Below are 21,671 nucleotides of genomic sequence, written 5' to 3'. Positions count from 1 at the left end.
CTCTCATGCTCTCGTTCTCTCCCTTTTGTATTATCTTGGGAATGCTCCCGTGTGTATCTTTAATGCTGGCGCAAAGTCAAAGATTGCAGTTGGATTCGTGCTGCGCAAAGTCGACGGGGTATAGAGGTGTGTTCGAGGTGTTGATCAGATGACAAAGACGCGTGTGCGGCGGAGACCGCCTGGACCGGAGGAGCCGCGCAAGCCGGTGCTGAGCGCCGCAGGATGCTTGCGCTGGAGACGCGCAAAGGCCTCGTGGATGTGCGAGGCGAGCAGCGGCGTTTCGACCGACGGCGGCACGGAGAAGAGCGTACACAGCTCGTCGTCGGCGGCGGCTGCGGCGTTGTTTTCCGCTGTGTCTGCGTCTGCATCTGCGTCGGTTGTTGCCGTGACGGTGCGGTCGGCTGCCGTGGCCGAGTCTTCGGCATCGGATGCTGCGGTTGCGCCAGACTCGGATTTGGGACGCTTGGTCGCCGAAGTAGCGGCAGCGTTCTGTTCGAGCTTGCGCTTTTGCGGAGGCTGCACCTCTGCACGCAGCCTCGCCGCCTGCTGTTCCTCAAGCGCCTTTTTGATCGCCACGGCGCCCAGACACAGTTCGCGCACCACCTCAAAGGCGAGGAAGCCGAGGATGTCGATGATGTCGTCGTTGGGCTTGACGTCGAGATACGCGTTGGAGTTGATGAACTCGCGGAACTTCTTGGCCTTTCGGAACGTGAAACTCGCCTGCCTGCATTCGGAGTAGTGGACGTACTCGTCGCGCGTCATGCGTCTGGTTGCCTCGTCGGCATCCTTGAGTCTCTGCATGGACGCTTCGTGCGCCTCGATGTCATCGTCATCTTCCTCCTCCTCGCCGTCGGCGCCGGGCAGCGCTAGCAAATGCTCCGAGTAGATGGACGAAATCTCCCACGGCAGCCGGATCTTCATCTTGGTCGCCTTCATGCTCGGCCCTTCGATCGCTGTTGGGTCGTCGAGCGCATCCATCTCGGTGGCTCCACCCGGAGCGCCGCCTGAGTCGCCCGAGTCCTTGGCGTTCTTGCGCACATCTTTCCAGCTGAGATACGTGCGCAGTCGGTTGACCTTGGCGCGGTCGTAGCGGATGAGGAAGATGAGATCTTCGGGAGAGAGGTACTTGGATGCGCGGCGTTGTGCAAGACGTCGTGACTGGATGATCATCTCGATGACCTGGCTGCGCACGATGTCTTCGACGAGGCGCGTTACTTCGGGCGCAGGATCAACGACATCGGCAAAGACGAACATCATCTGTGCAATCTCGACTAGGTAGCGGTACTCGGGGGTGGGCGCGTCGGACGTGTCTGGCTCCATCCCGGGCCCGGGAAAGGAGCTCGACGCCGAAGCGGCGCCCTTTGACATTGTTGTGTAGGTCGATGGCCTTCGAGTGGGTCGGAGGGTGTGGCTGGCGCGCTCTGATGTAGCTTGTGTCTCTGCAATGGAGAGGTAATGGGGTGAGACCATATCGCGGTCTTGACGGCAGCGGAACAAGACGTGGATGCAGCGCCCCCGCGGATGAGCCGGAAATCCGAGGGAGAATTTGTGCGCGAGACCACTCTAACAACGTCATTTTTTTGCGAGCTTAAAGTTGTGGAGCGGCTATACAGTTGCGCGCGGCCGAGGTGATTTCGTCATTCGCCAGAGACTCCTTCGCAAAGTCACAGCGCAGCATGCTCTTTTAGCTCAAAGTTGCATTTCGCTGACCTTGTGCCGGACGTAGCATCCCGAACGGCAAGGCCGAAAGGGTGGGTCCGTGCTCGAGGGCTAGAAGGCATATATACTCTTCGCCGCTTCTGCTTTATCCTTCCTTTCATTCACTGCATCAACCTCACTTCTACGAAAGGAAACATGATCAACAAGGCAGTTCGAGTTACCAAGGCCAACGGCGCTGTTGTCGAGACGCAGGCCAAGCCGTTCTCTGCATCGGACTTGGAGGCGGACGAGGTGCTGATCAAGAACGTCGCAGTAGCATCGAACCCGAAGGACTGGAAGCTGGCTTATTACGGGCTTTTCGAGGGCATCGAAGGCAATGATGTCGCTGGACACATTGAGGCGGTGGGTGCCAATGTCAAGCACCTGAGCAAGGGCGACCGCGTAAGTACAGCGCTTCGACATGTCGATTGGGAAGCATAGAGTGCTAATGCTCCTTTCTCTCTTTACGCGACCCTTGATTGGCTCAGGTCATCGCATTCACTCGTATGGCCTCGGGCGACAAGTACGGCGCATACCAGCCGTACACGGTGGCACCTGCATGGACGACCGCCAAGCTGGCGGACAATGTGTCTCTGGAGGATGGCGCTACGCTGCCACTCGCCGTGACCACGGCCTTCGTCGGACTGTACGACAAGCTGGGCCTTCCTGAGCCCACATCCGACGGCGAGCCCGCGGCTGGGGCTGACGAGGCGACCGTACTGATCTGGGGAGCGAGCTCGTCGGTGGGTGCGTACGTGACGCAGCTTGCCAAGATCTCTGGCTTTAACACTGTTGCTGTGGCTGGAGCTGCTCGCGATGCGGTCGAGGCGCTCGGGATCCCGGCTAGCAAGATCGTCGACTACCGCGCCGAGCGCGATACGGTGATCGAGAACATCAACAAGGCCGCAGGCGGCTCTGCTTTTACTCATGTCTACGACTGCATCTCGACGCAGGAGACGGTGGATACGATTGTCGAGCTGCTGTCGACGGGGCCGAACCGGGGCGGCAAGGTGACGACGGTGCTGAACAGCGCGTACGACGACGCTGATGCCAACGCGAAGCTGAGCAAGGAGAAGGGCATCAGCTTTGACAGGACCATGTGCGGCAGCGTGCACGCAGACAAGAAGGAGTTCGGCACGCGCTGGTTCAAGCAGGTGACCGACTGGGCGGTGGAGGGCAAGCTGCAGCCGAACAAGGTGCAGCTGCTCGACGGCGGTCTGGACGGCGTCCCTGCAGGCCTCAAGCTGCTCCAGGAGAACAAGGTCAGCAACCGAAAGCTAGTTGGTGAGTAGCCTTGTACACTCAGCGCCCTGTGCTGCCCTAGACACAAAGCTGACAACAAAGCGGGGTTGCTTTTGGTGATTGAACAGCACGCATCGCCGATACCAAGGCGTAGGCACCTCGATGAGGCGTGTGCGGTTGACCGTTAGTACCGCACTGGGATCGACGACGTGCTTGCATGTAGCCGAACAACGTGACTGGCATTGATCCGAGCGATACGATCTGCGAGTGCGATTGGTCTGATAAAGACGAGGAGATGAGGGCCGGGTGAGCTTGTCATCTAGACCGTAAAAGCCGAGTTGAGGTCTGAGCTTTGACGCGTTTGCGGGCGCGGCTGTTTTCGGACAGATCCATCCGACAGGCGCACTCCCACTTTCGCTGCAGAGCGTCGTGGAGTCACACAGAGGAATGCTGGCCGCAAGGGTCCCGCCATGCCGCGTGACTGCGTCCAGGCAAAGGGCCCTGGCTGCCACTAGGAAAAGAACGAGCGAAAATCCGCAAATCGAATCAACAGCCCGTGTTGGCTCGGCGAATTTGGGCCAGCAGCTGGGCGGTTTCTTTAGAAATTTTTCCCTGCGGGTGAGTGAGTGTGTTGGGTCGTGTGGGAGTGCGGCTTCGGAGCGCTTTTCGCGCACTTATCGGTCTGACTCGGTCTGCAGCCCAGTGCAGCAGCGCCCTAGATCTTCGCAAAGGCAGCTTCGTCCAGCACGGTGGGCGGTACGGTATATAGGCTTTGTTCGAGTTCAGACGCCACTGGCCCACTGCGTACGACCACCTCCGCCCAGCGAGATCCACCCATCGAGACCATGCCTGCTCCTACTACCACAGCGGTTCCTGCCCCGACCACCGCCTTCGCGGGCCCTTCCACCATGGCTCCCCTCAACGCCGACCTGCTCCAGGTCACGCTCAACGAGTCGGCGGCTGCGCCCGACTTTGACAACCTCGTCTTCGGCCAGAAGTTTTCGCCGCACATGCTCATTGTCGACTGGAACAACAAGACCGGCTGGGGTGTGCCTCACATCAAGCCGTACGGCCCGCTCTCGCTCTCGCCTGCCGCGCCCGCGCTCCACTACGCCAGCGGCCTCTTCGAGGGCATGAAGGCCTACCGCTCCGCCGACGCTTCGGGCAAGATCCGACTCTTCCGCGCCGACAAGAACATGGAGCGCATGAACCGATCCGCTGCCCGTGCTGGCCTGCCCACCTTTGACGGCGACGAGTTCATCAAGCTCATTAAGGCGCTCGTCCGCCTCGATCGCGACTATGTGCCGCACGGCGAGGGCCAGACGCTCTACCTGCGCCCCACGCTCATCGGCACGCCCGACACGCTCGGCATGGGTGTCCCCACCGAGGCGCAGCTCTTCTGCATCTGCAGCCCCGTAGGCAACTACTACTCGTCCGGCTCGGGCTCCAAGCCCGTCAGCCTGCTCGCGCGCACCGACGTGGTGCGTGCATGGCCCGGCGGAACGGGCTGCTACAAGCTCGCCGCCAACTACGCCGGCGCCACGCAGCCCGCCATGGAGGCGCTCAAGCACGGCTACCACCAGGTGCTCTGGCTCTTTGGTCCCGACAGGCAGCTCACCGAGGTGGGCGCCATGAACCTCTTTGTCGTCTTCCGCGACCAGTCGGCCGACGGCGAGACCACCAACTACGAGATCGCCACCGCCGCGCTCGATGACGGCACCATCCTGCCCGGTGTGACGCGCGACACGATCCTCTCGCTCCTGCGCGCCTACCAGCAGGGCCAGGTCGCCATCGACGGCCTCCCCAAGCCCGAGCGCATCACCGTGGCCGAACGCAAGGTGACCATGGACGAGATCATGGACAAGGCCGAAAAGAACCAGATCGCAGAGGTGTTCGGATCGGGCACCGCCGCTGTCGTTTGCAGCGTGGACAAGATCGGCTACGAGGGCATCGACATTTCCATCCCCATCCAGGCCGACGGCATGGGCGTCTTCATGCGCACCATGCTCCGCGAAGTCACCGGCCGCCAGTGGGGCGCCATCGCCAGCCCCGAATGGAGCACCGTCTGCTAAAGTAGCCAAACCTTACAATCAGGGCACCATTCACGCCCGCCGTATACCATCTGTCACGCGTACACATACAGAAATAGAACCTTGTTTTGTATAACGAAGGTGCCCACTGCCAGTTGGGATGAGTCTAGATGGTGTAGCGAAAGTAAGGGCTGTTTTCGCCGCGGAGGAGCACGTCGATCTTGCGTCGGTCTGCCTCGGAGAGCGACGGGTCGCGGTCCACGCTACACGCCTTTTCTTCACCCGCCTCGTGCGGCTCGACCTGCGAGAGCGCATGTTGTCGGTCTCTGCGGCGGTTGATGTTCCAGAACCAAAGGCTGGCAGCCGCCGACACGACAACGCCAAACAGCAGCAAGCCCGCGCTGGTCGCCGTGCCCTTGACGTAGTACGGCTGGTCCTTGGAGGGGAACAGATGCGTGCCCAGCAGAGGACCGCACTGTCCGATTGTGGCAAAGATGACCAGCCCAAGTCCCTTCTTCGACTCGCTCATCTGGTTCGCCATGAGCCACATGTACAGGATGGGGATGAATGGGAAGAGCCCATTGATGATGAGCCAGATGCCGACATAGCGCGCCGCTGTAGACTTGAGGCATGCAAGCATGAGGTAGCCAACCGCGCCGACGATGAGTAGCAGCGTGCACACAGGGCCTCGCACCTGGTACCGATCCGTGAGCCAACACGCCGAGAGCGAGATGAAGAACGCCAGCACGTACGGGGGCGCCGACAGGCCCTGTGCACGGATGCTTCCGTAGCCCATCTCGGCGATCAGCGTGGGCACGTACACGGGCACGCTCGAGTATCCGACGTTGATGATGAAGAACAGCACCGCGGTGATGTACGACAGCGGGTCGGTGAATGCAGCCGCGGCTTGCTTCCAGCTTACCTGCTCGCGGAGGCGGCTTGTCCACGTCGTCGTCGTCCTGCCCGTCGCTGCGTACTGGATCGCCTCTGGCGGCGGAGGTCGGAAGAGGCGTGCCTCTGCAATTGCCTTCTCGCGCGCCGTCAAAAAGCTCGCCGTCTGGATGCTGTTGGGCAGTGCAAAGTACGCCACAGGCGCCATGATGAGCGTCGGAATGCCTTCGATCAGGAAGAGCAGCCGCCACGATGCGATGTCCGTGTGTGCATTCACGAGGCCGTAGGCAATCGATCCTGCGATCGCCGCCGAGATCGCACCTGCCGAGACAAACACACCGAAGCGCAGTCCAATCTCGTTTTTGGGATAGAAAAATGACAGGTAGAGCACCCAGCCCGTGCCGTAGCCTGCTTCGCTGACGCCGAGGAAGAACCTGGCGGCCATCATTTCAGCCCAGTTGTGCGTGGCTGCTTGACAGATGCCCGCGATGCCCCACACCAGCACGCACAAGGCGATCCACACGCGAGGCGGCAGGATCTTGTAGAAGAAGACCTGGAACTGGAAGACGATGTAGGCGATGTAGAAGATGGTGAGGAGCCACTGGAACTGGGAGTCAGTCATGTGGAGCGCCTTGACCATGCCGGCGGTCTTGGCGTTGCCCACGTTGGAACGGTCGAGAAGCGCGGCCAGATAGAGCAGGAAAGAGGTGGCGACGATGCGCACATCGAGCTTGCGCCTCACCACCGCTTCCTCGTCGTCTGACCACCACTTCGTGAGCTTGGCTAGGTACACCTCGTTGGAGGCGGCTCCCTCATTGCTTTGCGAGCGGTGCATCGTGCTGTCGGTCGAGTCAACCACACCATCGTGGGGGTTCTTCTTGAAGTCCATACTCGTTGCGGAAGAATGGTGGTGAGAGTACGAGAAAGATGGGCAGACCGAGTCACAGGCACAGGTCGAAAGCGGCGGCAACTGTGGGTGGCGACAAGGCCCGCCGGCAACGGCCGCGTTATTGACGTGCACAACGGCGTGGGGGAAGCACCCGCGATATGCAGCTGGGTGGGGGCGAGTCAGAGCCCCACAATCTCGCCTAGACCTCGCTTAGGGCCCGTCGGCTGCGACAAGAGTTGCCGGCTCAAAGCGTTGTCCAATGGCTTCTCCTCGGACAGCTCGGTGAATTCCCCACCTCTTCCACCGCGCTGTTGGCCACCTGGAGCACGACTTTGCGCACGCCCTTGAGCCGCTTCGGCACGTCGGAGTTTTCTGTAGCCGCCGTTTTGGCCGTCGCTTAGCGCACAACAGCCAACAATGCCGCGTGACTTTCAATTCTCGCCACCAACCTCATCGCTTTCAGTGGGGACCGAGCAGCGTCCCACGCGGTCGTTTCATATCTCCGCAGCTCATACCGCCTGACAAACAAGCACTCGACATGACAGTGGGCTGGATTACTGTGGCTTGCAGCCGCTCTGCAGGCGATCGATAGGCGCTCTAGACGAAGAGCGCACGTGTGAGACTGCCAGGCCCAAAGCCGACGTTCGCCTTTGAAGATACAATTGAGTTGCCCTGCGGGTCGATTCGGTTGGTCCACGGTGTGCCACGCTGCGCAGGTGGGGGCAGAGCATCGTCGAGCAGGCGCATGATACCGATCGCCTTCTCATCGTGATACGGACGCGTGACCACCTGCACACCCACCGGCAGCCCCGCCATCTTGGTGGCATCGTACGCCGTCTTGTACAGCAGGAAGTTGGCCACTCGGCTCGTATCCTTCCACCGCCTGTCGCCCGCCCACATGTTGTATGCCTTGCGCTGCTCGGCCGACGCGTGTTCAAAATCGCTCTCGCGGTGCGAATCCAGCTTTGGGTCTACGCGCAGCACGGGCAGCACGGCAGACGGAGCATTGGTGATGTTGTACAGCACCGTAGAGCCCGCCATGGCCGAGTTGTGGTCGGCACCTCCGTGTGGGACGGCGGGACAGGCTTGAGTGGGTGCAATGAGCGCGTCAAGCGCCAGATCATCCCACATCACGTGGTTCCAGCGGTCGACAAAGCGCTCGCGGCGCTCGAGCACGTCGGCATGCTCGGCCGCGCTCATGCGCATCATCGACCCGGCCAGCTCGGCGTAGATGGGGTCGCGAATGATGTAGCGCACGAAGAACACGATGACGCCGCGCAGCCAGCGCGGGATTCGGCTGAGTCGCACCGGCAGCTGCACCTGCGAAATCAGCTTGTCCTTGCCCAAGTAGCTCTCGAGGTTGCGGTATCCGTCGGCCGTGAGCATGCGCAGGAAGAGCCGCATCACCTCGAGCGTCTGGAGCTGCCGGGGCTCGATCTCAATCAACTCCACTCGTTTGTCCGAGTGTTTAGCCTTGAGCGCGGCCACGCACTCGAGAACCGCCCGATAGACCGCCGGCGTGGTGCGGTAGATGCCGTCACCTAGCACGTAGCCGATCCTCAAAGGCGTGCCTCTGGCTTCCGACATGCCCAGTGGGTTGAGCCATGCCTCGTTGATCACCACGGTCGAAGAGTCGGACAGCTTGAACTTGGCCATCGCCTCGTCGTGCTCCACAGCCTCCTGAAGCACCGCAGGGTCGTCCTTGTCTCTCGGCGCTCGCAGCCACGTCGGGACGTGCTGTCTGGCCACTTCGATGAAGAGCGTCTCGACGTCGGCAGCGCTTCGGCACATCGGACCTGCAACCGCCTTGATCGACTCGAATCCTTTGCCAAAGTCGCACATGCCGTTGTACGACCATCTTCCGGGACTCGGCTTGATCGTGTAGATGCCCGAGTGGTGCGACGGGATGCGCAGACTGCCTGCGATGTCCGTGCCGAGGCCGGCGGCAGACCCATCGCACGCAATGATCGCTCCTTCGCCTCCCGAGCTTCCGCCCGACGTGTGGTTGGCGCTGTACGGATTCAAGGTGCGCCCGAACACTGGGTTGGTGCTTTCGAACGTCATGAAGGTCTGCGGGATGTTGGTCTTGACGTAGGTCAGCGCACCGAGATGCTCGCAGATCGACACGACGGTGGCTGATACGGGCTCAGCCGGCTTGGCAATCCATCCGGAAAAGCCGATGGTCGTCTTCTGACCCTTGACGTGGAACATGTCCTTGATCGACAGCGGCACTCCGTGCAGCGGTCCGACCAGCGATCCCGTACGGTCAAAGTGCGCATCGAGCTCAGCTGCACGACTGAGCGCATCGTCGATAAAGACCTCGGTCAGGCAGTTGGTGCGGATCTGCGCTCGGCGCGTCGCTCGCACGTAGGCACACAGCACCTCGGCCGACGTCCAGCGGCGCTCCTGAATGCCCGAGGTGATGCCGGCAATGTCGCTCGACAGGATCTCAAGGTCCTTGGGTCCCAGACCCACGTCCAGGCCGTGGTAGGGGCTCTTGCTGCTCTGCACAGCTATGGCTACGTGCGACGCCTCGTGAGGCAGGGCATGGCGCAGGGCTCGGTCGCGCTGCGCCACGTGGCCCTCGATGGCTCGTTGCGTGACGGACTTGCCCGTGAGCCCAAGCATGTTGATTGCTTCCTATAGTTGTGATCGGCCAGCTGTTGTTAGTCGAAGAGAGATGGTGTTGTTCGTCAGAGCCTTGAATGCGGGGCAAACGTGGATCAGTGCATGCGGGACATCTGGGCGGCTACCACATCTCGGCGGCTACCGCACATGTGTCACACGAGATCTGTGCGTCCGGCTTGTCGGCTTCATCGGCGTTCCGACTGGCGGAAGAAGGAGGATCGCCCGATTAGACACGGGGTTGGCCGATTCGGGCGCTCTCGATCGAGGACAAAAATGCTGCTGCTGCTGCTCAGCCAGCCAAGCCAATTTGCGCGTCGCTGAGGCCGAGGCGGGAAACTTTTTTCGAACGGGTCGGCAGCACGTTTGCTCTCCGCCCCGCGTGTGCGCGTCGATGGCACGTCGCGAGTGTGCTTTTCATGCGGTCGTCTTGGATTAGCTGCAGGTCCACGTTCCCTCCGCTAGCGCCGAATTCAGCGCCTTGCCAACGACGCGGCCTGTTGAATTGCGCATTACACTCGCCTGAACCTCTGGCAGCTGCACGAGGGGTCCATTTGCTCCGAGCCGGGCACGTTTTGCGCTCAACACCATGCACGTTGCTCATGCGGCCTCGTCTTCTGGCCMCCCTCAACCCGATGGCCGCCACCGCCACTCCGACACTGTCAGGCTACGGCGCCCGACCAGGCTGCAGACAGTGCGCAAAGACAGGAAGAGAGAGAGGAGAGAGGCGTTGTGCTGCTGACAGACAGATAAGTGAATGCTCAGGCAAGTGACAGACGGAAGGGCAGGCACTCCGTTGCTACGGGATCAGGCAGCCACGGAGGATCTGCAAGTGTTGTACTCCGAGCCTGCCTCGGCGACGCATGATCCTCCACAGCTGCACACACCGGGTCCATGCATGAACGCTGCCTCAAGCCCTCATTGCCATGCCCCAGCGGGAGGAGCTGCAGCTACCTGAGCATGTGGTACAGACTGTCGGAGCGATCGTCGGAGGCAGCTCCCAGCTTTTCCTTGGCTCGCAAGAGCCACCTGCCGGCTCCGTTGTCGTCCGACCTGGGCAGACTTTCTCAAGTGTTGTTCTCGCCACCCCTTCCCCAGCTCAAAGAGACAGCATACATCTGGGCCTTCCTTTCCTCCTCCACCCATCATTCTCGCTGCGAAGCATCCCACCTACTTCCATCGTATCTCTTCTTGCTTTCCTCTTTGCTGATAGCTCCTCCTACCCGCAGCTACTTGTTCAAGCGCAAACGCATTTGCAACCATGCCTGCGCCGGTCCTAAACACCAACGGCTCGTCGAGCCAGTACCACGTCCAGTCGGTGCCCACGCAGGTGCGCGCCATCTGCTGTATCGGCGCCGGCTACGTTGGTGGGCCTACGTGCTCGGTCATCGCGCTCAAGTGCCCTCACATCAAGGTCACCATCGTCGACGTCAACCCGGTGCGCATCGCCGCGTGGAACTCGGACGTGCTGCCCGTGTTTGAGCCTGGTCTCGACGAGGTCGTGCACGAGTGCCGCGGCAGGAACCTCTTCTTCTCGACCGACATCGATGCGGCCATCCAGGAGGCGGACCTCATCTTTGTCTCGGTCAACACGCCCACAAAGACCTCGGGTGTCGGCAAGGGCTTCGCCGCCGACCTGCACTACGTCGAGGCGTCCACCCGTCGCATCGCCTCGGTCGCAACCAGCTCCAAGATCATCGTCGAAAAGTCCACAGTGCCGTGCCGCACGGCCGCGAGCATGCGCACCATCCTCGAGTCCAACTCGAGCTACACTGCCGATGGCACGCTCATCTCGTTCCAGATCCTGTCCAACCCCGAGTTCCTCGCCGAGGGCACCGCCATTCGCGATCTCTTGGCCCCGGACCGTGTGCTAATCGGCTCGCTCGATACCAGCCAGGGCAAGGCTGCCGCCAAGGCGCTCAGCGAGGTCTACCAGAACTGGGTCAACCCCTCAAAGATCTACGAGACCGGACTCTGGTCGTCCGAGCTCAGCAAGCTCGCCGCCAACGCGCTCCTGGCGCAGCGCATCTCGAGCATCAACTCGCTCTCGGCGATCTGCGAGGCCACTGGTGCCGATGTGGACGAAGTCGCCCATGCGTGCGGTCTCGATGCCCGTATCGGACCCAAATTCCTCAAGGCTTCGGTCGGATTTGGCGGCAGCTGTTTCCAGAAGGACATTCTGAACCTCGTCTACCTCTCCGAGTCGCTCGGATTGAGCGAGGTGGCCGACTACTGGCACCAGGTGATCAAGATGAACGAATATTCCAAGGAGCGCTTTGCACGCAAGGTGGTGAGCACGCTCTTCAACACGATCACCATGAAGAAGATCGCCGTGCTCGGCTTTGCGTTCAAGAAGGACACGGGCGACACGCGCGAGTCGGCAGCCATCACGCTGTGCAAGTACTTCCGCCAGGAGCGTGCCTTGATCTCGATCTACGATCCCAAGGTCACCACCAACCAGATCATGCTCGACCTCACCGAGCCCGGCGTTGTCGACGATGCAGAGCAGGTCAAGAAGCAGGTAACGATTGCCAAATCGATGAAGGAGGCTTGCGTCGATGCCGAGGCGGTCATCATCTGTACCGAGTGGGACGAGTTCCGCGATGCATCCCCACAGGACTGGGCCGAGATCTATGCCTCCATGAAGAAGCCCGCCTTCGCCTTTGACGGACGTGGCGTGGTGGACGCAAAGATCCTGCGTGCCGTCGGCTTCAAGGTGCACACTGTTGGAAAGGGACCCCTGATCGTCGACCCCATCTGGGCCTAAATCTCGCAGATCCAATCGCAAACTTTGTGCTACCTTCGCAATCATGGCCGGCACAGTATACCCAATCACAAGCCATCCTTCTAGTCCTCACGTCCTTCTTCCAAGATCCGGTCCCTTTGTGCCTTCAATAGACAGTCTACTCTCCCATCGCGTTTTGTATCTGCTTGAATCCTGAGTTGCTATCCTTGCTGTCCGAATAATACAATGTCCATGAGCCGGCACAGAAGATCTGTGCTGGTGTCAGATGAGAAAGTGAAGATGTGTCTGGCAGACGATCCAGAAGGGCAGAGCGACCACAATGACGGCCATCAGATCCTGCCTCCATTTCCTCGCCGCCTGCGTTTTCGAGCCAACCGTCTCGCCTCGCCTTGTGCTGTCGGTACTGCCGGACACGAGGTCGTCGTCGTCGTCGTTGCGCTTTCTCGGATTCGACAGGGGCAGGTATCCGGATGCATTCCGCGAGGGAGCCCGACGCGGCCACACGGCCAACAGAACGAGGCTGAGGACAAATGCCGGCAGGTAGAGCTTGGTCCAAATGCCGATCTGGTCCGGCAGAAGACACGGTGTGTACGCCATTGTTGCGTGCTGTTGCTCTCCACCAGCTGTCGGCGACTCCGGCGGCGAGAAGAGACTGAGGCGCGCAAAGCCTGGTCGGCGAACACCTTCGGTCATCGAGACCGACTTGACCGTCAATTCGGGGATTTCACCTGGTGCAAAGCCATCGACGCTGCCGTCTTCTGCGACAGGTCCAGCTGGTCTGCGGTGACGGTGCTCGCAGTGGTCGTGGTCGTCGCCGCTGAATACCGCTGCGGGGTCTATTGATCGGAGCACCCAGTCTGACACGGACTCGGAGACCATGTTCTGGTACGTGGACCCGCGGTCGGTGCCCTGGTGCAGCGGGCGTGCTGCCTCCCTGGTCACGCCATGCTGTGCAGATCGAGCCGCATCGTCGCAGCCCGTACCCTCTGGCCTGTAGAGCGGCACATGCGTCAGCAACACCCGGGGCACGCGGAAGCCACCGCGCTTGACCGATTCGACAAACTCGTAAGTCTCGTTGTAGGCTCTGTGCGCCTCCTCTCCCAGCGCACCATCGAGCTCGCCCTGGTGCGCCGAAGCGAGATAGGTGTCAAAGGGTCCTCCACCTTGGCGCTGCATACCTACGAGGTCCTGCGCATTGACCAACACCAACTCGTGCGTGGCACCCAGAGAGACATCGGTAGAGGCCAGGATTCGACCATTGAGGCTGGAACGCAGATATGGATTGCGATCCTTGACGACGAAGCCGCCGCCGTCGATCTTCATGCCAAAGTCGCGATTGAAGCGCTCGATCGCATCGTCGGCAGCGTTGACGTCGATGCGCTGCCCCGACGTCGAGGTGCCGGGCAGGCCGATGTCGTGGTTGCCGGATAGGTGGAAGGTGGGGATGTACATGCTCGCCGAGGTTCGCGGGACGATGAGGTGGCGGGTGCTGCCGAGCGTCGCCTTTGGTGCCTCCCAGTCGGCCTCGCGTGGCCGCCAGAAGATGTTTCGGAAGCGCAGAACGAGCGCGGCCCACTCTTGTTCGGTGCGATGCCGCCTGCCTCCGTCGGTCAGATCGCCCATCCACACCACAGCATCAGGCGGTTGTGCGAGCGTGGTGCTTGGTCTAGCGCGATCTTGCGTCCGTGGCTGCCAGGGCAGGATGTTTTCTCGCATCATCCACTTGTTCGGGTTGACCGCGAGACTTGTCCAGACATTCTTGAGGTAGTTGTCCGAGAAATGCCTCACGACTGGGTACAGCAGCGCGGGAAAGGGGAGGCTGGGGTAGGTGTCGCGGTCGATGATTTGCGGATCTGTGACGAGAAGGATGTGTACGGGCGGGCGCGCGTCGATGCCTGCCGACAGCGCTTGCTCGGGCCATTGGCAGCGATTGGCCGCATCATGGAAGACGCCGCGCTCGCCGTAGAAGAGGAGTGCGAGCCAGAGCAGCCGGAGCGTGACGACGTGTGTAGGCCCCACGAGGAGGCCCAGCACGTGTTGCACCAGCTCGACGGCTCGACGAGGGCGCGCTCGGTCTCGCATGGCTCCCGGTGGAGTCGAGAAATGCTCGTCAACGCATCGACCGAGGCAAGAACAACGCCAGGCTACCGCTGTGTGTGCTGGGAACGATGGCGCCGAGGATGCTGGCTTTGCTTGGAAGTTGATGGTGGAGATCAATGGGGAGCTGAGTTGAGAGGGTCCAAACAGGCGTGAGTTTTGGCTTGATTCAACGAATTCGGATGGCCAGCCGGCGTCTACGGCGTCCAGGGTGTGAGAACAATGCTTGTCTTGGCGTTCGAGTTGGCATCTGGGGAAAGCCGTCAGGCTCATGACGATCCTCATCGTGCATGAAAAATGGCCGAAGTTGTCAGAGTCAAAACGATGTAACACTACAATTTTCCGATTTTTGGCTCCACCCGCACTTTTTTTTTGGCCGGCTGTGCATCTGCGGTTTGGAGTGTGTGTATGTGACCGCGTTCGGCGGAAATTTCGGAAGCGGGTGAGCCGCAGCGTCACGAGTCGTTGGCATGCTGTCGACGGCACTAACCAACCCCACTTCTAGACCTTCCATCATCATCAGCGACCACCGGAAAGCGGCTCAAGACTTTGATACGCGCATCTGACATCTGCTCGGGTCCCTAGCTTGACGTCCGCACCAAAAGCTAGAGTTGTTGCGAAGATGCTGTCCAACGGTCACGCGACGTGCTTGCGAATGCCTGGTCGGCTGGCACACCGAAGTCTGGGCACTGCTCCAAGGACTCAGCTCCTGTCTAACAATGCAGCGCTGCGATCGATAAGCACTACCACCTGCGCCTCGGTCTCACGCCGATCGGTCACAAGCACACGGACATCTGCCTCAACTTTCGCACCGACATTGCGAACCGCTCCGTTGCGGCGCACATTGACAACGTCGGCGCCGCGCTCGTCGCAAAAGCCCTTCAGCTTTCTCACTGCTTACGCATTCCAAGGCAAACCACGCCACTCGGAGGATGTGACGCAAGAGGGCGACTCGTCATTCTCGGCCGCGGCGGACGAATCGGAAGCCTCCGCTTCGGGAGCAGCCGAGGACGGCGCAAAACGAGGTCAGATCGGCTTTCCCGCCGACAGCGAGATCGGAAGATGGCGTGATGAGCTGCTGCGAGGCGGTGAGGCGGGTGAGGACTCGTTGATGTGCACCTCGATGGGCTCCGCAGGCGATGTAGCCATCGGCGTTGCCGACGGCGTGGGCGGATGGACCGAAAACGGCATCGATCCCTCGCTCTTCTCGCAGGCGCTCATGTTCTACGCATCCAAAGCGGCCGCCTCCGCACCGACAGACGGCAACGGTGCGCCGAACCGCATCCTCGCCGAAGCCTTTGAGCACGTCCTCAAGGAGCCGCTCGTCGTCGCGGGCAGCGCCACCGCATGCATCCTCACCATGGACGCCTCCAACGGCACACTACACTCTGCCAATCTCGGCGACTCGGGCTTCGTCATCCTGCGCCAGGGCACGGGAAAGCATGGCGTCTTCCACGCCAGCCCGCCACAACAGCTCGGCTTCAACACGCCGCTCCAGCTCGCCAAGCTGCCCAAGGAATGGATTCAGGAAGGCTCCATCTCCAACACGCCCAAGGACGCCGCCGCCTGGGAGTGCACGCTTCAGCACGGCGACCTCATCATCGTCGGCACCGACGGCCTCTTTGACAACGTCGACGCAAAAATCGAGATCCCCCAGTTCGCCAAGTTCATCAAGGAGAAGCACCACGCATCCTACGCAGCACGCCACGCGGGCGCCGACAAGCCAACGGATAGCTTGCAGGAGGACAGGGAGTTTGTGCAGGTGTTGGCGACCAACCTGGTCGAATACGCAAAGATTTGCCAGAACTCCACCACCAAGCAGAGCCCCTTCGAGCGCGAGGCAGCCCGATACGGCATTCACTTCCCCGGCGGCAAGATCGACGACGTGGCCATCGTCTGCTGCCTTGTCATCGAGCGCTGAGCACATCTGAACCCCCGGCATGCTTTGTAATCACGAATCCTGTACTACTAGTCGATCGCATCACATTCAACCATCTCGAGGGTTCGGTGCCCAGTTGAGTATTTGCTTGGGCTTGTGAGACTGAGATGCGGGCGTGATTTTGCCGCACTGGTTGCAGAGGGCGATTCCTCCACTTTTTCCGCACAGCCGAGAATTGGCGCATTGACGATCCGTCTCGTTTCTGACACCCGCGATCGCACCCGCTTCCACCACCTCTTCCATCCTCCCATTGCCGCAGAACCATCCTCACCACAGACTCTATGACGGAACAAAGTAGCTCGCGCCGATACGCCTCTGGTGACGTCCGACACGAAGACGACGTTGCGGCGTGGGAGTCTCTGTCCGACACGTCCGACACCTCGTCGGCATCCTCCAAGCCTGCGCTCGCCAAGCTTCCCACTCTGCCAGATCTGCGGTTTGAGCAGTCGTACATCGCAACCATCCGTGGATTCCTGCACGAAAATTCGCCAAATTCTGCCGATGCAGACACGTCGCACGGACACGAGCACAAGGTCAAGATCACCCGCCCCGCGCCCGACGAACATACCCAACTCTGGCTCGGAAACCTCCGTGTCGAATGGTAAGTCCCCAACAAGCCTACACTCATATCAAACGGTACCAGTTCCTCATCTGCTTTCCTTTGGGGCTGGTACAGGTCGTCGGTTCTGTGGGTGACGGTGCGCGATCAGCTTCTCTCGCCTCTGGTCCAGGGCGCGGTGTGGGGCGTGGGAGGCATCCTGCTCACGCAGTTCCGACAGTACTTTTCGGCAAAAAGTCGATCATCAGGCACGGGAGGCAGGAAGGCAATGCCCCAATCCTCTGTGATGCGAAGCTTGGGCCTCTCCAAGCGCTAGTGCTCGCACCCTGAAGGATGCAATGACATTTATACCCGCCTGCAACAGAGGTCTGGATGCCCCTCGCCATCTCTTTCACCATCACGAGCCGTGCGAACAGTCGCTTGCAGGCATCATGGCCGATTTACCTCACCAAAGCGTGCAACTTACTTTGACTCAAATTCTCGCAGTCCACAACAAGCTAGGGCCGAGTTACGATCATTGAAGATGCAAGCTTTCTACAGATGGCTCTTAGCCTGGGGTTGTGCCTGGGACCAGGAATAGACGAGGCCGTGGCCCAAGTCAACGTCCTGGGCGGCGACCTTGGCGTCGGAGGAAGCTGCGGCCTTGAGCTGGGCTACAAGGCGGGCGAGATCGGCGAATCCGGCGGCGCCGTCCTTGCCGCCGATCCAGAGGCGGGCGAGGTGGACGTCGTGCTGGATCTCGCGCTCGTCGACCTGCACAGCTGCGATGTGCTGCAGCTTGCTATCCTGCGCAAGCGTACTTGCCTTCCATGCGGTATGCTGGAGCAGTAGCGCCGAGGCATGTACTGCCATGATGAGATCGAGCAGATACCTCGTAAACCTCAGATCGGCCGACTTGACGTGGCGCTGTACATCGAGCTTGCCGAGCACGCCCGCGGTCTCGCGGATCACGCTGCTGAGGAAGCCGAGCTCGGGCTTGAGCTGCGCCGCGAGCTGTGCGGGCAGCGAGGTGAGGATGGCCGTGGTGTCCTCGAAGAACTCCTGGAGCGCTTGACCGTTGGACTGGACGAGCACGCGAAGCACGTCGAGCGAGAGGATGGCCGGCGTGCCTTCCCAGATGCGCTCGACAGTTGCGTCGCGCAGGATCTCGCCCATACCCACCTCCTCCATGTAGCCCTGTCCACCAAACGCCTCGAGGAGCGTGAGGTAGCCCTCGGATGCGCGCGTCGCGACAAAGGCCTTGAGCGCAGGCGTGAGCAGTCGCAACCGCGTCTGGTCGCGACGGCTTGCTGTGCCCGCCTCGCTCGCTCCCATCAGCAGCACATTGGTGAAGAAGATCTGCAGGAACACTCGGTACAGCACCGTCACCTTGAGCAGCTGGTCCGTGTGCAGCGGCAGGCGGTCGAGCTTACCGCCTCCAAGGGCAGGACGGATTTTGGCATAGGCGGTGGCGGATCGCAGACCCCACGAGAGCGCACCCACAGCACCGCCCGCAGAGTAGAGACGCGTGATGTTGAGCACCGACGAGATCGTAGCCACACCGCGACCGAGCGGTCCAACGAGCTCGCCGACGCAACCGTCGAGTTCGAGCTCAGCAGTCGGGAGGTACTTTGTGCCGAGCTTCTTCTTGAGGCGGTGGACGCGGATGCCGTTGAGCTTGCCCGTGCGATCGTCGCGGATCTTGATGAGGAAGAGCGAAAGGCCCTTGGAGCCCTGCGAGAGGTCCGTGTCGGTGCGCGCGAGCGCCAGCGAGATATCGCCGTCCGTGGCGGACGAGAACCACTTGAAGCCGTTGATGACAAACTCGTCTCCAGGCTCCGCTGTCTTGTTGGGCTGCATGGGCGTGGCGGTGGTCTCGGTGCGCGAGACGTCCGAGCCACCGGGGCGTTCGGTCATCCATTGTCCGGCAGTCCACGCTTTGGATGCATCGGTGGTGGTCAAGCGTGGAATGATCTCGCGCTTCTGTGCGTCGGTTCCGAAGAGCTCCAGCACCCTAACGGCGCCGTCGGACATGCTGATGGGGCAAAGGATGACCTTGGACACTGGAGCGAACATGACGTTGCGTGTGAATGCGAACAGTCGGGCGTGGGGGCCGATCTTGTCGCGGCCACCGCCATTCTTGGCGTCGCTCGAGGGGTAGGACTCGGCAACGATGCCCTCGCGCGCACTCACCTGCTTGAGGCGCTTCCAGCCCTCGCCCGTGGCGAGCTTGTCGATGCGCTGGCCCCAGGCGTCGTACTGGATGAGGGTCGGTTCATGCTGCGGGCCGTCGAGCGTAGCGCCAATGTCGGTGTACTCGCCTGCCACCTTGTCGCCGAACGAAGCGAGGCTGTTGAAGAGACGCTCGATCTCGGAAGCGGGCAGTGCTGAAGAACCCGTCGAAAGCAGACGCAGGATGGTCAGACGCAGCGCAGCGTCCGAGGACCACGGTGAGCCAACGCGGAATCGCTCAAACTGGAATCCCTCTTCGGCACGCATGTCTAGTAGGCAGAGCTGGGCAGAGATGGATGATGGAAGTCGAGCAGCATGCGAGTGACAAGCATGTGGCAAGGCCCTTTTAGACTGTTTGTGCGGGGTCGAAGCGTGAGGACCGCGTGCGGGGTAGGCTGACAGGCGGGCCGCCGTCCCAGAGTGCATGTTGCACAGCGCTGTGCTGTCTGAGTCCGGCCCGCGAATTTACCGGCAGCGCCTGCAAACGCTCAGGGCTCCTCACCGCATTTTCACGCGTGGGCAGCAGCCACCGCAACCGCACACATCCGCATCCCGAACTTTCGGCACCTGCTCATAGGGCGATAACATCACAGCCAGCCAGGTTGGCAAGGTCCACCTATGTGATTGCGGAGTCTATAGCGGGTGCGTTACATCATGATTGGAAATTGCTGCCATGAGTAGACGTATGCTCATGCAGAAGCCTGATCGGTGTTCTTGGGAGGAATGTTGTAGAACTGGCGCGGCAGAATGTCGATCATCTCGGGCGTGAGCTGGTCGAGCGAGCTGACGCCGAGAAGGCGCATTCCCCGGTGGATCTCGTCCTCGAGGATCTGAATGGCGCGCGTCACGCCCGCCTCGCCGTAGCCCGACTGCGCATACAGGAAGGGCCTGCCGAGACCCACCGCCTTGGCACCGAGCGCCACCGCCTTGAGCACGTCGGTGCCGCGACGCACACCGCCGTCCAGGAACACCTCGATCTTGTCAAACAGGTCCGGGCGGCGCTGGCGGAGCTCGACGAGCACGTCGATGGGCGCCGGTGCGTACTCGAGACTGCGACCGCCGTGGTTGGAGATGACGACACCTTCGACGCCATGCTTGACGGCGAGCTCAATGTCCTCGACGGTCTGGATGCCCTTGAGGTAGAGCGGAAGCTTGCAGGTCTTGCGGAACCACTTGATGTCGTCCCAGGTAAGGTTGGGCTCGATGTAGCCCGAGATGGCCTGTGCGACTCCGCCGCCCTTGGCCTTGACGTCCTTGCCGTGGTCGACGCCCATCTCGACCTCGTCGCCCTTGACGCGCATGTCGCGCTCGCGCTTGCCCATGACAGGCGCATCGACGGTGAGCATGACGGCCGAGCATCCCTTGTCCTCGACCTTTTTGAGGATGCGCTCCGAAGCCGCGCGGTCCTTGTTGACGTAGAGCTGGTACACGATTGGCTGGCCTTCCTTGCGGTTGTCGAGCATCTCATCGAGTCCGACCGAGGCGTTGGCCGAGATGCCCTGGATGATCTGTGCTTTTCCAGCGCCGCGCGTCAGGTTGAGCTCGCCATCCGGATGGCCGAGCTTGGCCATGGCGGCAGGCGAGATGTAGACGGGCAGCGACGAGTCGTAGCCCTTGCCGTGGGAGTCGATGAGCCTGACGGAGCAGTCGACCTCGCCGATGGCACGCAGGATGCGCGGGCGGAAGACGATGCGCTGGAAGGCAGCGCGGTTCTGTGCGTACGTCACCTCGTCGTCCGCAGCCGACGAGTAGTAGGCCCACGCCTGATCCGAAAGGATGGTGTTGGCGATGCGCTCAAAGTCGTCCAGATTGAGCACGCTGCCCAAGCTCGGCAGGTTCTCGCGCGCGAGGCGCTTCTTGCGGTCCTTGTCGGACTCCTCCCCTGCCTGCTTGATCTGCACCGTGCTTGGGTCGACCTGGCCGATGTGCTTGGATGCGTCGAGGTTCTCCTCAAGCGCCGTGGGCGGGTGAATAGGCTCGTACAGCTCCGTCACGTCCTTGCCGGCGTTCTTGAGGATGATGTTGCGGCCGCCCGGATGGTTGTCGACGAACTCGGTCACGTCGTACACCTCGCCCTTGATGACCACCCACAGGCCCTTGCCGCCTTCGGAGGGAAGCTTGTTGTACTGCGCCACAGTGTCCATCGAGATGAGCTTGCCCTCGGGATCCGACGCCGCAGTGGGAGAGACCTTGGACGGCGGCGACCTCGCCTGTTCATTGTGGACCTCGCCCCTCGGGACGGCCGAGGCGAGCAGTGCCAGACCGACGAGACCAGCGACCAGGCCGCCCACGTTTCTAGACGCGGACGCGGATGCTGTCGCCTTTGTCGAGGACGAAGAGGAGCTGAGCGCGCGGCGCTGGACCATGCGTGGCGCTGGCGAGCGGAGCAGCTGGGCGCCGCTCTGACTCGCGCGCATCGAGGCTCGTACTGTGCTTCGCAACATTCTTGCTGTCGTATGTGTATGAAAGCTTCGCTATGTGTGCTGTGACCAGGGGCACGCGAAGGTGATGGCTCGGCGTGAGGTTATATGGGGATCCTTGCAAGATGACGAGGGACATTCAAAGCCACTGTCGGGCGTCGGTCAATTCCCCCACTTGTTGCGAAGCTTTGGGGGACCAGCTGCAGCTCTGAGCGCGGGGGGTGGGGGAAGGGCGAGGGGAAACACACGCAACGCCAAAAGTGTGGGCCGTATTTCCGGCCTCGGTAGATCCGTTACAGCCACTCGCCGCTCGATTTGAAATGC

General features: G+C 61.3%; 11 protein-coding genes across 11 annotated transcripts; 5 read left to right on the top strand and 6 right to left on the bottom strand.

The window, feature by feature from the left end:
* Nucleotides 1-144: 144 nt before the first annotated feature.
* Nucleotides 145-1,368, bottom strand: PAN0_001c0763 (TFIID-domain-containing protein; the record flags this gene model as incomplete). The annotated part of the gene is made up of 1 exon (XM_014804378.1): nucleotides 145-1,368. The coding sequence occupies one exon, from the start codon at nucleotides 1,366-1,368 to the stop codon at nucleotides 145-147; it is 1,224 nt and encodes a 407-aa protein (XP_014659864.1).
* Nucleotides 1,369-1,854: 486 nt separating this feature from the next.
* Nucleotides 1,855-3,455, top strand: PAN0_001d0762 (GroES-like protein; the record flags this gene model as incomplete). Its single annotated transcript, XM_014804377.1, has 3 exons — nucleotides 1,855-2,100; nucleotides 2,187-2,982; nucleotides 3,328-3,455. The coding sequence occupies 3 exons, from the start codon at nucleotides 1,855-1,857 to the stop codon at nucleotides 3,453-3,455; spliced, it is 1,170 nt and encodes a 389-aa protein (XP_014659863.1).
* A 330-nt stretch (nucleotides 3,456-3,785) lies between these two features.
* Nucleotides 3,786-5,012, top strand: PAN0_001d0761 (branched-chain-amino-acid aminotransferase 2; the record flags this gene model as incomplete). The annotated part of the gene is made up of 1 exon (XM_014804376.1): nucleotides 3,786-5,012. The coding sequence occupies one exon, from the start codon at nucleotides 3,786-3,788 to the stop codon at nucleotides 5,010-5,012; it is 1,227 nt and encodes a 408-aa protein (XP_014659862.1).
* A 124-nt stretch (nucleotides 5,013-5,136) lies between these two features.
* PAN0_001c0760 (MFS transporter) lies at nucleotides 5,137-6,750 on the bottom strand (the record flags this gene model as incomplete). Its single annotated transcript, XM_014804375.1, has 1 exon — nucleotides 5,137-6,750. One exon carries the CDS (start codon nucleotides 6,748-6,750, stop codon nucleotides 5,137-5,139), a length of 1,614 nt encoding a protein of 537 aa, XP_014659861.1.
* Nucleotides 6,751-7,347: 597 nt separating this feature from the next.
* PAN0_001c0759 (amidase siGNATure enzyme) lies at nucleotides 7,348-9,378 on the bottom strand (the record flags this gene model as incomplete). Its single annotated transcript, XM_014804374.1, has 1 exon — nucleotides 7,348-9,378. The coding sequence occupies one exon, from the start codon at nucleotides 9,376-9,378 to the stop codon at nucleotides 7,348-7,350; it is 2,031 nt and encodes a 676-aa protein (XP_014659860.1).
* A 1,258-nt stretch (nucleotides 9,379-10,636) lies between these two features.
* On the top strand, nucleotides 10,637-12,142 carry PAN0_001d0758 (UDP-glucose/GDP-mannose dehydrogenase; the record flags this gene model as incomplete). The annotated part of the gene is made up of 1 exon (XM_014804373.1): nucleotides 10,637-12,142. The coding sequence occupies one exon, from the start codon at nucleotides 10,637-10,639 to the stop codon at nucleotides 12,140-12,142; it is 1,506 nt and encodes a 501-aa protein (XP_014659859.1).
* A 240-nt stretch (nucleotides 12,143-12,382) lies between these two features.
* PAN0_001c0757 (metallo-dependent phosphatase) lies at nucleotides 12,383-14,203 on the bottom strand (the record flags this gene model as incomplete). Its single annotated transcript, XM_014804372.1, has 1 exon — nucleotides 12,383-14,203. The coding sequence occupies one exon, from the start codon at nucleotides 14,201-14,203 to the stop codon at nucleotides 12,383-12,385; it is 1,821 nt and encodes a 606-aa protein (XP_014659858.1).
* Nucleotides 14,204-14,840: 637 nt separating this feature from the next.
* Nucleotides 14,841-16,139, top strand: PAN0_001d0756 (protein serine/threonine phosphatase 2C; the record flags this gene model as incomplete). Its single annotated transcript, XM_014804371.1, has 1 exon — nucleotides 14,841-16,139. The coding sequence occupies one exon, from the start codon at nucleotides 14,841-14,843 to the stop codon at nucleotides 16,137-16,139; it is 1,299 nt and encodes a 432-aa protein (XP_014659857.1).
* Nucleotides 16,140-16,438: 299 nt separating this feature from the next.
* On the top strand, nucleotides 16,439-17,032 carry PAN0_001d0755 (uncharacterized protein; the record flags this gene model as incomplete). Its single annotated transcript, XM_014804370.1, has 2 exons — nucleotides 16,439-16,758; nucleotides 16,834-17,032. The coding sequence occupies 2 exons, from the start codon at nucleotides 16,439-16,441 to the stop codon at nucleotides 17,030-17,032; spliced, it is 519 nt and encodes a 172-aa protein (XP_014659856.1).
* Nucleotides 17,033-17,250: 218 nt separating this feature from the next.
* Nucleotides 17,251-19,194, bottom strand: PAN0_001c0754 (acyl- dehydrogenase; the record flags this gene model as incomplete). Its single annotated transcript, XM_014804369.1, has 1 exon — nucleotides 17,251-19,194. The coding sequence occupies one exon, from the start codon at nucleotides 19,192-19,194 to the stop codon at nucleotides 17,251-17,253; it is 1,944 nt and encodes a 647-aa protein (XP_014659855.1).
* Nucleotides 19,195-19,616: 422 nt separating this feature from the next.
* On the bottom strand, nucleotides 19,617-21,371 carry PAN0_001c0753 (L-mandelate dehydrogenase; the record flags this gene model as incomplete). Its single annotated transcript, XM_014804368.1, has 1 exon — nucleotides 19,617-21,371. One exon carries the CDS (start codon nucleotides 21,369-21,371, stop codon nucleotides 19,617-19,619), a length of 1,755 nt encoding a protein of 584 aa, XP_014659854.1.
* Nucleotides 21,372-21,671: the final 300 nt, after the last annotated feature.

The sequence above is a fragment of the Moesziomyces antarcticus genome, assembly GCF_000747765.1.
Source record: "Moesziomyces antarcticus DNA, scaffold: scaffold_v10001, strain JCM 10317, whole genome shotgun sequence".
In the NCBI taxonomy this organism is placed as follows: Eukaryota; Fungi; Basidiomycota; class Ustilaginomycetes; order Ustilaginales; family Ustilaginaceae; genus Moesziomyces; species Moesziomyces antarcticus.
This window is presented reverse-complemented; position numbering and strand designations above follow the sequence as displayed.